Here is a 16,260-nt window from a genome sequence, read left to right on the forward strand (position 1 = left end):
TCAGCTGCTGCTTGTCCTCTGTAGCGTCATGGGTCGACGTTTGATGGCGACTTCACAGGGCACCGTCGTTTAGACCGGCTCCCTCGTTCCCACGTCGATGCACATCAACTATGTATGAACCGTGAGGCAGCTCCGAGTTTCCCTGAGAGGCCGTTCGGTAGAAGAGAGGCCTTGGATGTGACAGCACGAGAGGCAGTGGAAACTCAACGCATTCGTCAATAGCACTGCTTTGAAGAGGAAAACAAAAATACGGTGGTATTTGAGGCAGTTTAGCACGCAGGCTTTCGCAACTAATATCATCCGTAATACAGGTTTTTTTGGGTTAGATCGCGTAAATATATAAATGTGTCGTTAAACCCGCCACCACCCGACACGGCCAATTAGTAAGGGTTGTCACGTAAACAGAACGTGGCCAATTCGTCACTAGTACAGTATCACCGGTGTGTTGGAGAGCCAAGCCACAACATTTATAGAGTATGACATTTCGCCAGTAAATACGACTAGCTTCATCAGGCGACAGCCAGATTTGTGGAGAAATCCTCCTGTTTCGTTCATTATTCTTTTGTTTGTTGCGGTTGCACCCGAGTCGAGAGCCGCATGGCTCACAGGGCTGTACCTAATAAATGGAACTGAAATTAAATGAACTTAAATAGAGGGGTAGATGTGATGAAACACTTGTGATCCGTTTTTGAGCGAAGTGGTGTGGGGGGGGGGGGATTTAATGAATGTATATAAATGACAATGGGTATTCATTCTCGGTTGGGTTATTTGTATGGTTCACTCCTATTGTGCTGTATTCTCTCATAGCAATAATTCACTAGCTTTATGTAGTATTTCAGGCAATGAATGGCCCTTGTTAATAGCAGAGAGAGAGAGAGAGAATCTCACAAAGCGGTGTGCCGCACGTGTAAAAATGTCGAGCAATAAACAAACATTACGGTTCACAACCTTTTCAACGTGGAAAGGAATGGAGCCACCATGATGTCATGGTCAGCACACACTGGACTTGCAATCCAGAAGTCACCGGTTCGATGCCGTGTCCCGGCACGGCAGCAGACACAATTGTGGCGAGTCTCCCAAATCGGTTGCATTCATTACAAATATTCTACTTGGGGAACGGTCACTGCTTTCTGACTTTCAGAAGCAGTAATTGATTCGACAAACAGTTGTCGCTTTACCGGTTATTGTTTAAGCAACCCTAAAGTGTAACTGATTGCTGCTCCTCATGATCGTGTGCTCTTCTGGGAATGCCCTAGATTTGAAGCTTTCGTGACTGCAAGTATTCATATTCTTAGGTTTTTTCGGTAAAGTCACGTAGGTAAAAAATCAAAATTAATAAAAGTTAAATAAAAATAAAATAAAAATCACCTGAAAATTCAACTGAAGACGGAAGCTTGTGTTGCCTCCGAAACGTTGTGATTTTTATTTTATTTTTATTTAACTTTTATAAATTTTTATCTTTTTACCTACGTGACTTTACCGAAAAAACCTAAGAATATAAATGGGAAATGCCCTATTGCCATAAAAAAAAATTGGACACGAAATATTTTCCATTGGTTTATCAGGGGTGGAATGAGTTCGCCCTCATTCCCCTACCCCTCCCCCCCACTCACCAGCGAATTGATGAATTGTCATGATTTATGACGTTTCAGGCGATGGCCCTTTTTCGTGACAAGGGAGAATGTCATCCGAAATGCCTCCCCGAGTATATATTTTGTCCTCCTTACGGCAGTGTTATTGACCGGATGTATTGAGTTTTTGTGTTATTTGTGGTTGCGCACCAACTACCAATGTTGTATCCCAAAATGTTTTATCTCGTAGGGAATGGTCTGTCTCGGCAAGTGGCTAGGCTCCTTACAAAGTAATTGCAATTATCTTTCGATTTAAAGCTTTCGTGCCTGCAGGGATTCATCTTCTTGGTTCTTTCGGTAAAGTCACGTAGAATGGAAATACTAAAATAAAAAATAAAAAACTTAATAAAATAATTCTCACGACGTTTCAGACTCTGTCTCCTCTACAGACCTGTTCTCCACCTGAGGACGGCTATTTGCGTTGTGGCCGAAACGTCGTGAGAATTATTGTATTATGTTTTATTTTTATTATTTTATTATTTCCATTCTACGTGACTTTACCGAAAGAACCAAGAAGAATTGCAGTTATCGTCGCTTTTTCAGTTGGCACGACAGTCCTCATCCAGTACTGCTGAATTTCAAAATGTGCAAATTGATTAGCAGTCCTATTTTAATTGCTCAGCCTAACGCAAATGCTGTACTTATTTTATTGCTAATTTTGTACTCTAATGGCAGTGTTTTGTTGCTGTTATTTCCCTGCAATAATGTTAATACTGATAAAAGGCAGCAGCTCTTACGTTTAAAATCTGGTTCCCCCCCCCAATTAATATGAAATAGCTTTTTATAGTTGCGGTTGCCGATGAACACAAGCTTGTTATATTGATCTTCTTGGTTCTTTCGGTAAAGTCACGTAGAAGCAAAATAATAAAATAATAAAAATTAAACATAATAATATAATTCTCACGACGTTTCGGCCACAACGCAAGCAGCCGTCCTCAGGTGTTATATTGAGTTTGTGTGTTTGGTGCAATTATTACAAAGTTGGTTTGTGCCGATATCGATTCGTTTCCCCCCTCCCCTCAGGAATATGATATTGACGGCGCTCCGAGATGCATAATTAGCTCGTTGCACATTAAAAAAAAAATGTTTGGGGAAAATATTGTTTCACTCAAGGCCATTACGATAATTATATAATCAATGCAATTCAGTCTTAGGCCAGAGATGAACATCTGCGAGCCTTTTGATTCCTTGTTAAAGGTTTCAGTTTGGTGTTTTAATATCTTAACACCTGTTTTGTTGCCAGAAAAAAAGGGGAAAACCTCTTTTCATCTGAAAGCCTTTTGAGCATTGTGTCACCCATCTTGTCATGATCGCCAATGTGTTTACCTTATAACTGTGCTCTTTCCATCTTGCCTTTCTATTGTATGTATGTTTAACTTCTTTCGCACCGTACGTGGCCAACCGCGCTAATCGGAGGTGCTCACTCATCGAGCAAAGGTCTATCGTACTGTACCGTATCAGCAAACGTGCCATCCCTGATCCTGATGTGTATTCACGAATAAAGATGCAGTTCCGCAGTAGCTTGGTCATGCAACTGCTCGCAGATGGGTATGTTGGCCTGGTCATCCACACTGGGCAGAATATCTTTCCCCACCACACATGTCCTGCGTATCATGACTAACTGTGGTGTACCCGGTTAAATTTCGATTTAAAGCTTTCGTGACTGCAGGGATTCATCTTATTGGTTCTTTCGGTAAAGTCACGTAGAAGGGAAATAATAAAATAATATTAAATAAAACATACATCACCTGAGGACGGCTGCTTGCGTTGTGGCCGAAACGTCGTGAGAATTATTTTATTATTTTTATTATTTTATTACTTCCCTTCTACGTGACTTTACCGAAAGAACCAAGAAGATGTGGTGTACCCATTCACTGGATGGACAGAGGCAGCTGGAGGGGGGTGGGGGCGGGGGCAGAAAAAAAACACTGCCCATTGTTTCAAAGGCTGCACCAGACGACCGAACCGGGAAAAACCTCTGGATTGCAAGTCGGTGCGCTCACCGTTACACCACGGCAACGTCCCCTCGGCCTGGTATGGACGACATGAACGAATTTTCACCGACACGTGGTCGTTGGACGATTTGCACGGTCGCCATCGAATGGAGGACCTTAAAAGCAACCGTGACATGTGTGCAAAAACAATTGGCACACCGCACTCTTGACGCGCATAATGAGACTTAGTCTGGCCATGCAGTTGACAATGACAATGGTTACTGCTTGTTGGCGATTGCACTCAGCTGTGCGAGGAGAACAGTTCCAAAGAAATAATTCGCATTGTCAATGTCCTGTATACGCAAGCACGGATGACATCTCCATTCTATTGCCCCAAACGTTAAATGACATTAACTCGTCGAAGACCAGTGTGACGTTTTTTCTTTTACTTTTGTGAGTAGGAGAGTAAAACGACAACGGTGCACCGTTTTAGCCTTGTCTTCTAGGCCACGATGTCAATTAAGTCAATTGGCGGTCACTGCCAAATCGATCGTGGGAATTGATCTCGGTGAAATTGATCGCTTTAGCCGCTGACGGTTTTGCCATGCACGCGAGGCGAGATCGCGGGGAGATGTCGGTGCAGGGCAGAAGCGAGGAGAGGGGGAGGGTGAGGTGGGAGGATATGGTGGAGCGAAATGTGGCAGTGGATGCAATTTCGAGGAGAGGTACAGAAAGGAAGCACATGGAGAAAGAAAATCCGGGCAGCCGAGAGCAAAAAACGATGGCACATTTGGCTTAGAAGAAGGAGAGCTGTTTGTGGTGAGATGTTAACTCCCTCGCCTGATATGCAGGAGGTCATGGGTTTGATCCTTACCCTGACGCCTGTATATTTGGAGTTTGCACGTTCTATCTCTCTGTGGTCGTGTGGATTTTTCTCCGGGTCTTCCGATTTTTTCTCCACATTTAGAAACAGGCGTTTACAGTAATAGGCTGCTATAAATTTCCACATGATTAGCCACTTTCGTTGAGCTATTATTTGTGGCCAGGTCGCTTCTGAATGAGAGCTATTTCGGCTCAGTGGGCCTTACCTGCCAAAATAAAAAAAAATATATAGTTTTAGGTGGTATATGTATGGGCACGTGGCACGCCGATGCATCATTGGCTGTGCCGTGGTGCCGCCCTGCTGATGTATGGAGGCTGGTGAAAGGCAAAAGGCGATGCTTAATGCATGTCGGCACAACGTTTATGGCTGGCCCTCACGGCGCCTTGGCGTCCGGTCACTTTTTTATATTCCGCGGTGCGCCGCTGCTGTGTGCACATCGGCGACGAAGCGGCACGTCCTGGCATGGACGTGGAGGACACCGGGATGTGTGGACGCATGAGACGATTTTAAAGATGAATCGCCTGCGCACACGAGAAGATAGCAGGCAGAGAAGAAAAAAATGACGGCCGAGTCAGAGAGCACAGGGGGGAGGAGTGTGGGGTGGAGGGGGGGCAGCCTAAAATAGACCGAGAAAGGACGGGTTGGCTGTAACTTAGCTTTTTAATGAGAGAATGCTTCTGGTGGTGATAACATTTGAATGGTTGCAGTTCAAGAATCCCTATTTACATATCAATGAGATGAGAATATTTATAGAACTCTGTGGTGCGCTTGCTATTTTGTTGTAGGGCCATGAAGGTGCTGGTTGTGTGGGAATTAGGGTCCAGAAGCTTATTTGCCTTTTGACGGTTTTCCTTCCATTTATCATCCCTAAAAGGATGCAGATGTGCCATGTGCTTGCGGTTACCGCATCATCGGCGTTTCGTAATGCCCTCTCATTCAGGAATGTCTTGGGGAGCAGATAACTGCTGCTTTTTTAGAATCAAAAGTTACGTAACATTAGGTTCCTTTTTTTGCGAAAGTACGCGACAAAATATTAAAACTTCGCTTCATACAGCAATGCAGCACTACCACAAGCGTGCTATATGCTTTTATCGCAGACCTCAGCCTATTTTCCCAGTGCCGTGTCTATTTACGGAGCGCCCATCCGTTACTGTGGGCTCACGTTTGCTCACCAAACCTTCGCCGCTTCGATTCCCTGTTTTTTGTTTTGTATTCGGGGGGCCCAAAAATTTGCGACGGTCTTGACATCATGCCTGGCCGTGGCTATTTTCATCCGCAATCGCCCCGTTAAGGGCGGGCCGTGTCACCGCCCGTGACCTCGTCGATGTCTTTTTGTTGGGGTTTTTTTTTCTTCTTCTCCCATCAATGAATTGGAGGCGCCCCAATTCACCGGAGCCGCCGTGCACCGGCGTGCATTCGTAAGCGGCGAAGGCTCGGCTGTGTTGGCACCCGAGACGCAGCGATTCGCCGCCCTTCCCCAGATGCGCTGATTTGTCGAGATTCCACTGTGAATCGTGTCTAAATTTACCATCGTTTTTTCCGTCTCGTTTTTCCGCATTTTTTTCATTTTCTCCACGAGCGAAAATTGCTACATTAGCATATCATTAGCATGTGATTTACGTACGCCGAAACACACACATACACACACGGTTGATGCGCGTACCTGTGGGGCCTTTCGGATCGATACGAATCTGAGTCGTCGAGCTCCTTTAGTTGTGCACCGACACTGGCCGAGAGGTTGCCGGCATATTCTGTGCTTTCATTCGCGTCATGTTGACTTCATTGTTCGCGGCAAATGCACAAAGGCTTTTCTTAAGGTACAAACTTGAGCAGCGCCTTATTGTTGGCTTTGCTGGCAAAGTGGGATTAGCCGGATACTTTTTAAGGGTCAAGAAGGTGCTTAGCAACATGATAGATGCCTATCATTTTGCCATCTGCCAAACAGACAAACCAACAGTGTGCATGAGTTGCATAAGCTCTTCAACAACACACTTTCCTAAAATTACAACCACGTTTTGAAAAAGGCCTTTTTTTTTTTACCGCATTCTCAGCTGACTGCTGACGGCGAAAATGCCAGTCGGGTCGCACAGCTGACGATGGCGTAAGCTCCGACTGCAGCATGAATCCTCTCCCGTCTTGCCCTGCTATATTCAGATTGCGTTGAGATTAAAGAGGGCCACGTTCATCTTGTGGAAGGTCTGACACGCTAATGAAAGTAGCAGGGGGGGGCTGTTTCTCGCCCCACTCCTCAACACCATCCTCAATCCCTTCCACCTCCCCCCCCCCCCCTTTCGCCATTAAGGTGATTTAAGCACCGCAGAGCTGTGCATTCCCGCTCCCTGCTCATGACTTTCCAATAATTCTCGTCTCCGGCCCCCAACGCTTTTGGCAGCTCATCTTTTATGAGTGATTAACCGAAGCCTGTTTAAGTGGCGGAATTTTCTCCGCAGCGTTAGCGGCAGAAGCAGCGGAGCTTCTGTGGTGGTGGAGCCACATCATTTTTAAATCTGTGAGAGACGAGAACTTTTCCAAATCAAATACTGGGAAGAAATATATTTGTGACCAGGGATTAATTTCCTTCAGTAACTAAATATTTTGGGGATTTAGCGCTGGGTTGCGTGCAGGAGATATGATTCAAGTTCGTCTCGTCAGAATGGAATGTTATTTGAATACTTCAACACCGGCTGTACTTTACTCTACAACAGTATTTTGATCATTAACAGCAATCCCGTAAAACAGTATTGTATATTACTCGAATTCACTCTCTTATGTCGTCTTTCTCTGCTCCGAAGATATATTACTCTTATCACCATGGTTTTTGGCAGATTAAATGTTACGAGGCAGCGCTTTTAAATTTAAATTTAAAGCTTTCGTGACTGCAGGGATTCGTCTTCTTGGTTCTTTCGGTAAAGTCACGTAGAAGGGAAATAATAAAAATAAAACATAATAAAATAATTCTCACGACGTTTCGGCCACAACGCATTATTATTTTCCTTCTACGTGAATTTACCGAAAGAACCAAGACGATGAGGCTGTGCTTGTTTATGGTATATTTCAGAGGTAGACTGCATTCTTTCTTTGTATAAGTTTATTTTTCCTTAAATTACATTATTACAGTGCTTTGTATGTATGTTAAACATCTTTTGCACCGTGTGTAGCCAATTATGCTAATAATCTGAGGCTATCGGGGGTCACGTCGAGAGTCTATTTGGACGAAGCAAAGCAGTGCCCCATGTTCGAGAATGATACATAAAAAATTAACCCATAAAAACAGTTTTTCACTATAAATCCTTTATATGCGTGGCGGCTAGAGTCCTCTCGTCCTCTGGCTTGAGATGGCTGCCACCTATGGGTCAGATGATTGCCTGCCACCATTAAGCAATTGGTAATTAAATATAATTTATTTTTTGCCAAAAAAATTGTAAAATTTAGGAAAAAAATATCACGAAAATAAATTGTCACGCACAACGAGTCTGTGTGCAAAATGTCAGCTCGATTGGATCACGGGAAGTGGGTTAAAAAACGACCGAAAGATTTGCACGGTCGTAAGCGCGCAAGCAAGCAAGTGAACTTAATATAAAGGATTTAAAAAGAGATATTTTCTGACGTTGATGTTCCTTCAAATGACCATGTATCCACCAACTAGGGGGCGCTGTGCTTTCCCACTGCCATGCCACAGAGAAAGGTTTGTCGCTTTGTAGTCAAGCCGACGCATTTAGGTTTTTAATTCTGGGAGCTGGAATTTGAGCAAATTAAGTGAGATTCCACAGTTAAAAGTGTTTTTGTCCAGTCACGGGTTATTGGGCTGAGATCGTCACCACGCTATACACTTGGAAATACAGTTTAGACACAGGTGACTAAAAACTCGGGTTCGAACCCAGGATTGTCATCTTAACGGCCTGACCCCTGACCCTTGAGCCACATCTGGATCACTTATTGAACAAATAACGAACACCTTCCACTGAGCCCCCTGCGGGTTAATGTATGAGGTATGGCGCCGTTAGGCTGTTCGTTTTAAAAGAGAGCCCCCCCCCCCCCCCCCCCATTACATTTCATGAAATGTGACTTGCACAGGGCCATTAATTTAGCGATGACAGATGTGCACACACACATGTGGACGTATGCATCCATATGCATCCTGTCCCGCTGCACACCATTCCCAGGCAGCGGCATTGCATTAAATAACACCCCCCTTCTATACCAAGCAGATGTCTTTTGTTTATAACCTGCGTCTTCAAGGGAAGGATGCTTGTGACAGCCCTGAGTGAGGTAGATGGGGGAGTAGTTCATCTAACTTTGAGCAATCGATGGAAATACCGTGCCTCGGACACTGTAATTTTTATTCGCGTAAAAGTAACGTTATATTTTCTACGCTATAGTTATTTGCATGCTGTCGAAATGTTGTGTTTGCAGCAGGGTTTTAATTGTCACCGGTTGGAGCTGGTTGCAGGAGTGTCATGTCGTCGTCGCTCATTGCCTGCTTCAACTTGAGCATTCATATAAATGTTCATTGCACGGTTGTCTTAATTTTTTTTATTGCGCACAATGAACTCATTTGATGGCAACGGTGAGAATCGTCCTGCCGACGACGACCCGGTGCTGCGAAACCGAACGTTTGGTGCCATCGTTTCGTCACCTCCCGACCCAGGATCGAGTGCTTAGGGTTGACCATAATGTCCAACCTGTTAATCAGTAACGTAAACAGTGATAAGGTAAAGCTGCTGCTTGACCTCCGTTTGTGCGGGACTTGGAACAGGATTTGAACGGTCGATCTCTCGTGAAGCTCGTCAGAAGAGCTGCCGTGCACATGTAATGGACCGGCAAAGCAAACATTTCCGTTGTGCGCAAATTTGAACGTGTTTTATGAAACATGTTGAAGTACACGCATATATATATTTGGCGTTCTTTCCATGCAGGCATTCATTTCTTTTTTTTTTAAAGGGCATGAGCTGGCTACAGTCGGCTCAACACGAATACAATTGGAATAAGATGTTTGTATTGGGAAACGTTGAATGAGTACAAAGGAATCGTTGAGAAATAATGCATGGTGCGGAACGTAGATGCCCCACGTTTTAGTCATCTCTAAATATACTTATATAATACCTACGTCAGCAGTTCTCCTGCTGTGTTTGTTTCACCTGATGACGGTTGCTTGTGTTGCGATTGAAACATCGTGATCTATTAATTTTCTACCTATGTGACTTTACCGATTAAACCAAAGAGTATGGATTCCTGCAGTCACGAAAGCTTCAAATCAAGATATCTAATACCGTTACATGCTCGTGAACTGCAAGTCTCGCTTATAAAAGTTTGAGCTATTTGCTAATCCACTGCTGGATTAAGCTTTAACCCCATGCCTTTTGGCATAAGCATTGATGGACCATACTTCACCTCGCTGCTTGGTTCAGGTTCGTGGTGGGGACAGCCCGAGGAATGGTTCACATACAACCCTTGCGACTGATGTCAGGATTGACCGGGAATTCAATTGATGTGTGAAGGTTCATAGTGGCAGTGCTCCAACAAACAATTTCACCTCTGCTGCACCTCGGTTTCATTTCTGATGACGATTTGCAATTTAAAATTCTGAGCAATTTTAAAACCCACATTTTCTTAATTAAAATGTTACGTTAGGATAATTTATAATTCGATTAGAGTTTGTGAAATTTACATCTTTTTTTTTAAAGCATTAAAAAGACATGTCGTGAAAATTGATGACAATTACAGTGAGCTAATTAAACTTGGTTGGGCTTTGGAAGCAATGACTTGTATTAGTCATCGTGACTTTCATCATGTGAGAGTGTGGGCTAAATATTTTGAATGTAATTGGGTCAATTCGTAACCTCTGTGTACACTGTTACTGCTACTGTGGCCACTGACATTCCACTTGAATGTTAAATGATTAATAATATTCGTAAGTGTTGAAAGATGGGAACAAGAATTTGATTAGTTTTTTCTCACAAGACCATCGCTGAGTCTCAAGACTCCTTTGCAGCAGGATCCTGTATGGGGATGTTTGGCAAGTTCCAGAGGTGGGACAAAGTCATTGTTATGCAAGTCCAAGTCGAGTCTGAAGTCATCAAATTCATGACTCGAGTCTGACTCGAGTCCAAGTCACATGACTCGAGTCCACACCTCAGAGGTGGGACAAAGTCATTGTTATGCAAGTCCAAGTCGAGTCTGAAGTCATCAAATTCATGACTCGAGTCTGACTCGAGTCCAAGTCACATGACTCGAGTCCACACCTCAGAGGTGGGACAAAGTCATTGTTATGCAAGTCCAAGTCGAGTCTGAAGTCATCAAATTCATGACTCGAGTCTGACTCGAGTCCAAGTCACATGACTCGAGTCCACACCTCAGAGGTGGGACAAAGTCATTGTTATGCAAGTCCAAGTCGAGTCTGAAGTCATCAAATTCATGACTCGAGTCTGACTCGAGTCCAAGTCACATGACTCGAGTCCACACCTCAGAGGTGGGACAAAGTCATTGTTATGCAAGTCCAAGTCGAGTCTGAAGTCATCAAATTCATGACTCGAGTCTGACTCGAGTCCAAGTCACATGACTCGAGTCCACACCTCTGGCAAGTTCCATGAATGAATATTTGGCATGTGGGAAGAACCTAGGTTATACGAACTATCCAGCGTACCCGCACAGAAGGCCATAACAGACTTGTAAATCCATTACTCCACCGGCATCTCTAAGCCACCTCACATCCCAAGCTACATTACTTGGGAATTCCTAGCCAGTGTCCCGTTCAGGTACTCATAATTATCTGCATTTCATATTGCACCTTTCATATCGAAATATCTCAAAAGTGCTGTACATACAAAAACAACTGTACTTAAGTATAGATAAAGCAAAGTTAATTAGAAGCCAATGATAACAATAAAAGTTACGCTTGCAATATGCAGACACGATATGATTAAATCTAGTAATAATTACACTTGCAGGAGAGGTAAAATCCAATCATACTACAGGAAAAGCCAATGGATAAAACTAGGTTTTGAAACTATATCTAAAAGAACAATTATGGCTTAAATGTGCTTAGCTTCTGCAACCTGATGAGTTCAGGCCAATTGAAGGTGATTTGAACGTAGGCAATATTGCCACGTTGAAGTGCATGCTCGTCTAGAATGCATTTGACCGTGAGGCAATGCTAAAGTTCTCCTTGTGCGCTCGCAGATGTGAACTTTGAAGAATGAGCACCGCCCACACCATGTGGTGATTTTTTTTTTACCTTTGACCTTTGGTGCCATTTTTTTTACCTTGCCTTTTTTTGTTGACCTTGCCTTTTCCTTTCGTTTCTCTCGCTTCAGTCGCTACAGTCGCAATACAAGGCGCAGGACCTGCGGACGGTGCTGAACCGTCTGTTTGAGATCATCCCTGGCCAGAACCCGTACCAGGACCACGGATGGGCGCGCTGCCGCCGCTGCGCTGTCGTGGGCAACTCGGGGAACCTGCTCGGGGCCGGCGGCGGCAAGGAGATCGACCAGCACGACTTTGTCATGAGGTACGCGGCACGTTGCGTCCGATCTGGGGGGCTCGCTGTCGGCAAGGTTGACGGTTCAACCCTGGTCGGGGCTTGACTTGAGCCAACATCCCCTGCGGGGTCAATAGAGCGAGTACCACGTTGCGCGGAAGTCAACGGTCGTTGTTCGTTCAATGGCTCGACTCGCCCCCGCCAAAGGAATGTGGAAACCCACCCACTGGCTCAGCATTGTAAACAGGAAATGAGTACCGCCTCCACGCTTGGGCGGTCGTGGCTATGCTACACGTGGCTGCCTGTAACCCAGTCCAGCCAGTGGATGAATTTCCATCTGTTTACATCTGTATGGGGAGGGAGTTTTACCCCCATTGCGTGCGTGGGTTATATCTCCGAGTTCTCTGGTTTCCTTCCACATGCATAAACAATAATTATTGAGTGGCTGCAAAAATCTTAAAATAAAAACCCAATGCAGGAACCTCCTGAAAAAGAGTCTTGTGAGCCAGTGTGGCGATACTGGACAGATAAGTTATAAATTGCTCTCATTACTATTTTTATTTCAGCAGGAAAAAATCTCTGGCTTTTTTTTTTTTACCGTGGGTGCAGGCCACTTCGGGAAGACATACAGTACTACAGTCATTAAAATAAATCATTATTCGTGCTCGGAAGACTTTTTTTTGATTTGGCGAGTTCCTTTTTAATACTCTCCTACCAAGGTTGGGCACTTACTCTTGAGATGGTTTCTTGTGTGTGAATTGTCAGTGTTGTGCAAAGTCTGTTTACATCATTACACTGGGCCACTTTACCATTGAAGGTGACCACATCGGCTCTTCGCGAACGCGCGAGTGTCAAGGTGACCTGGGCGCTACAAAGACATGCGATTGCCAGGACGTTTTGGGTGATTCTACTGAAATGTAGCTGGTCATGTCTTTCTTTGCCAAGGGCCCTGTTGTAAGGCTTTCACTGAGCCCTAATTGTCTCAAATAATTGAATGCTTCACAACCCATCTAGAATCTCATTTAAAATTGTCCTTCATTTGAAAAGTGCGTAAACATCACTTGCATTTAACAAGGCCCGTTTTATGGCCATTTTCGCAAGTGCACAAAGAGCCGTAACCTTCTTTGGTACAACCTTCATTGAAAAGAAATACACAAAACCACAACACCGTGAAACATAATCACATGCCGTGTTGTGCCCAGCTGCGTTATGTGTTTTTCATAGCACGCGCTCCAGCTCCTGAGCAAAACTATTGGGCCCTACTCCCTGAGGGAAACACTGCAATTTAATGCGCTAGTTAATCTCACCGACCCTTAGCCGCTGATATTTGAACGCTATTACCGGTAGCCAACGTGTGTTCTGATAATCTGTGAATCTAGTTTTGCGTTATATCTCTTGCCAACATAATTGAGAATAGCACGCAAACTTAAAAGAAAAAAACTTTTTTTGTTTCTTGATTAAATTTCAGCTTTTTTTAATTCTTCCTTTGATCGTGGTCTTTTGACACACGTGCACACACTTACGCACGAAAACAAAAGGGGGTCCCGGTGTAAGCCTGACAGTCTGTTTGGATGAGTGCTGTTCGCAAGCACCAGTTAAGGGCAGTATGGTGGACGAGTTGTTGTAGCTAGTACCATACCCGGTGGGTAATTGTCTTCCCAGCGCTGATGTTTTCACGCCAAACACGAGTCAACCTCGGGGGAGGCCTAAGGACAAGTTCAGATGTTTGTCATCGATCTTGGCGGTAACCGGCAATCGGACCCAAGTCACTCGGTTCATGGGGCAGTGTGCTAACTACTGTGCCACTGCTCCCACCTGCACGTGTACACACACACACACTGTTGTGTGTTTATGAATATGGAGGATTACATGAAGGGAATTCATATGAATTGAAAATTGACATCCATACAGTGGACTATGTACAGTATAATTATATGATCATTGCTCATAGGCTTACTGAAAGTGAAGAGCCCTTTGAATGTCATCCCGGGAGTAAACAGTTCATCTAAGCACAACTAAAAAAACATGTTTTTTCATGATTGATGAATTGCGCTTATTTGCTTTTTATTAATATCTTTTTTTTCATTGTATACGTGTTTGAGTGTGACTGCCAAAGCGTTCCTCTGAGCAGTCACGCTCGAAGATTGGTTTGCTTTTCGTAAAGGCATTGCCTTTGCTATGTTTGTTTTACGAACTCTGAATTTTTTTTAATAATGATCAAAATAGTTAACCGTGCATTAAGTCCAGGCCTACGTTTTATCTAAGTTCATTGGATAATGGAAAGTATATTTTTTATCGTCAATTATTCCAAAGACATTTAACCTCATGGCAAAATAGTCTTCATAGGATGTGAATGAGCAAAATTAAACGTTAATACATTCGATTTTATGAATTCCGTTATGATAACGCATTAGCCTTTTGCAAGTGACCGTGACATCTGCGGGGACCACTCCAGTGCGAGGGGGTTATTAAACATCGTGCAGTCGTGCACAGAGGGTCAAAGGGGCTGCATTAAGTAATAATCAAATAACGCAAAACCCGTCACACGTTCCCATTTTTACTACTTAGCCCGGCTGCATTTTTCACACAAAGTGCCTGTCGCTATCTCTAATTGCCTCCAACACATTACCACACACTGTGTGTTTTACTTAAGCTGCACTCGAGAAAAGCATTTCGGTGCGATGTAAATTAAGACTCATTACACTGAAGCAAACCTGAGCAGGTTAAGGAAAGCAAAAAAAAAATACGAGCGCTAAAATTACAATGTAATAAAAAGAATGCTCATTTTGTCAGTTTCCGCTGTAGCAAAATTCTGAGAACAATGTCACGCTTTATTATACATCGTGCCAGTAATGGCTCTTTAATATGTCGCAACCAACTGCCTGTAACAATAGAAACATTTATAAACAATAAATGTAAAAGCCCAGATTCACGCTTGTGGTGTGGGATGTTGCCTTCGATGGCTTTTCTCTCCATTGCATCATTTTCTTCCCGTGGAAATGGCCTTTAAGTGAAGTTTAATCGTTTGGCGTCGCACCGCGATTCTAGTGGATCATCGGCCGGGTCCGCACGATTGGGCCCAGCGGCAAGCGCGCCCTGGCTGCCAGGCGTTCCCAGCCGCGTAAGTGGCGCTGGCTGGCGCAGCTGCTGACGCTCGTTTGAAATGCCAATTTTCTCACTCGATTTACGATGGAGACTCCGAATCGTCGTGTGCGCACCGGGGCATTGCGATGCAGGCGAGTCCGGCGCAGCCTGCCCTTGCCTTCGCAGGGCTCGCTTCCTTTGTTTCGTGCGGCGTTTGAAGAGCGACTGACAAAACGTTATGACTGTTGAGTTTGGGAAGACATTCGACATCCCTGTGATGTTTTCCTGCGTGCTTCGCAGCAGCGATGATCCGATCGACATGTCGGGCCTGGTCACCGCGAGGGCCGTTTCCTTCGTCGCCATTGTTTTTTCTGGCCGGGAGGACGATCGTAGCGATGCTCGGTCGCCGATTTGATGGCGTCCGTTGTGTTTTCACACACAGCCGCGAGGTGGTTGTCGTCATCTTCCCCCATTGCTCACGTTAAAAGGACGTCACGCTGGGTGCTGTGTTGTTTTTTCGAAAATTAGCGTCCCATTTTTTTTGTCTCTCTACATAAACAAATTCTTGTTTTTTTACACAGCTCATGTGTGTATATATGTTGAACTTCTTTCGCACCAGTACGTAGCCAACCGTGCTAGCTGCACAGCCTTCTAGGAGGAGTGCACCGTGTCCGCGACATTGGTTTGCCACAAGCAAACTGTGACCCGGTTTTGAAATGCAGTGTTTGATCAGCAGAATCTCGTTTGTATGAATCAATATCGGGGAACTGCCTGGTGTTTATAGGGAAGAACTATGTCTGGGAAAAAATGCGTCCCAAGTTCGACGCGAAATTACGTGATTATTTATGCCCAGGGGATAGTTTATTCTGCTAATATGCAATTTTCCATTGCAGTTATCTGCACAACAATGCATTTCTGGCCAACAATTGTGTAGAAGTGACTTTGGAACTGGGTAGGCAATGCCAAACTGATTCTTGAAAATAAAAATCTGCTCCTGCAAGTCTGCCTTTGATCCGCAGCGTGATATATTTTTTTTATACCTAGCGGCAGGAACAAACAAAGGTTTCTCCACCATAGTTCCTGTACGTGAATAAATAAGCCCACCTGTCTTTTATGATCAGGTAATCATCTCCACGCCTGCCACAGTGCGCTCCTGAACAGCAGGTGATATTTGTATCCGGCTGCAACACAGGGAGCTATTGGTAAAATATTTTTCCTATCAGGTTTTTTTTTTTTAAAAGATGTCCTTTG

At 44.2% G+C, this 16,260-nt stretch overlaps 1 protein-coding gene across 2 annotated transcripts in view; it reads left to right on the forward strand.

Annotated features, from left to right (window-relative positions):
* ST3GAL2 (ST3 beta-galactoside alpha-2,3-sialyltransferase 2) overlaps window positions 1-16,260 on the forward strand; it is a 107,903-nt gene that overhangs the window by 55,084 nt on the left and 36,559 nt on the right. For both annotated transcript variants that reach the window (XM_061565720.1, XM_061565721.1), the window contains exon 4: window positions 11,762-11,955. In XM_061565720.1, coding sequence (XP_061421704.1) covers window positions 11,762-11,955 — 194 coding nt within the window. The remainder of the gene's footprint in view (window positions 1-11,761; window positions 11,956-16,260) is intronic.

The sequence above is a fragment of the Lethenteron reissneri genome, chromosome 35 (genome assembly GCF_015708825.2).
Source record: "Lethenteron reissneri isolate LAM-NWPU_2019-01 chromosome 35, ASM1570882v1, whole genome shotgun sequence".
Classification (NCBI taxonomy): Eukaryota; Metazoa; Chordata; class Hyperoartia; order Petromyzontiformes; family Petromyzontidae; genus Lethenteron; species Lethenteron reissneri.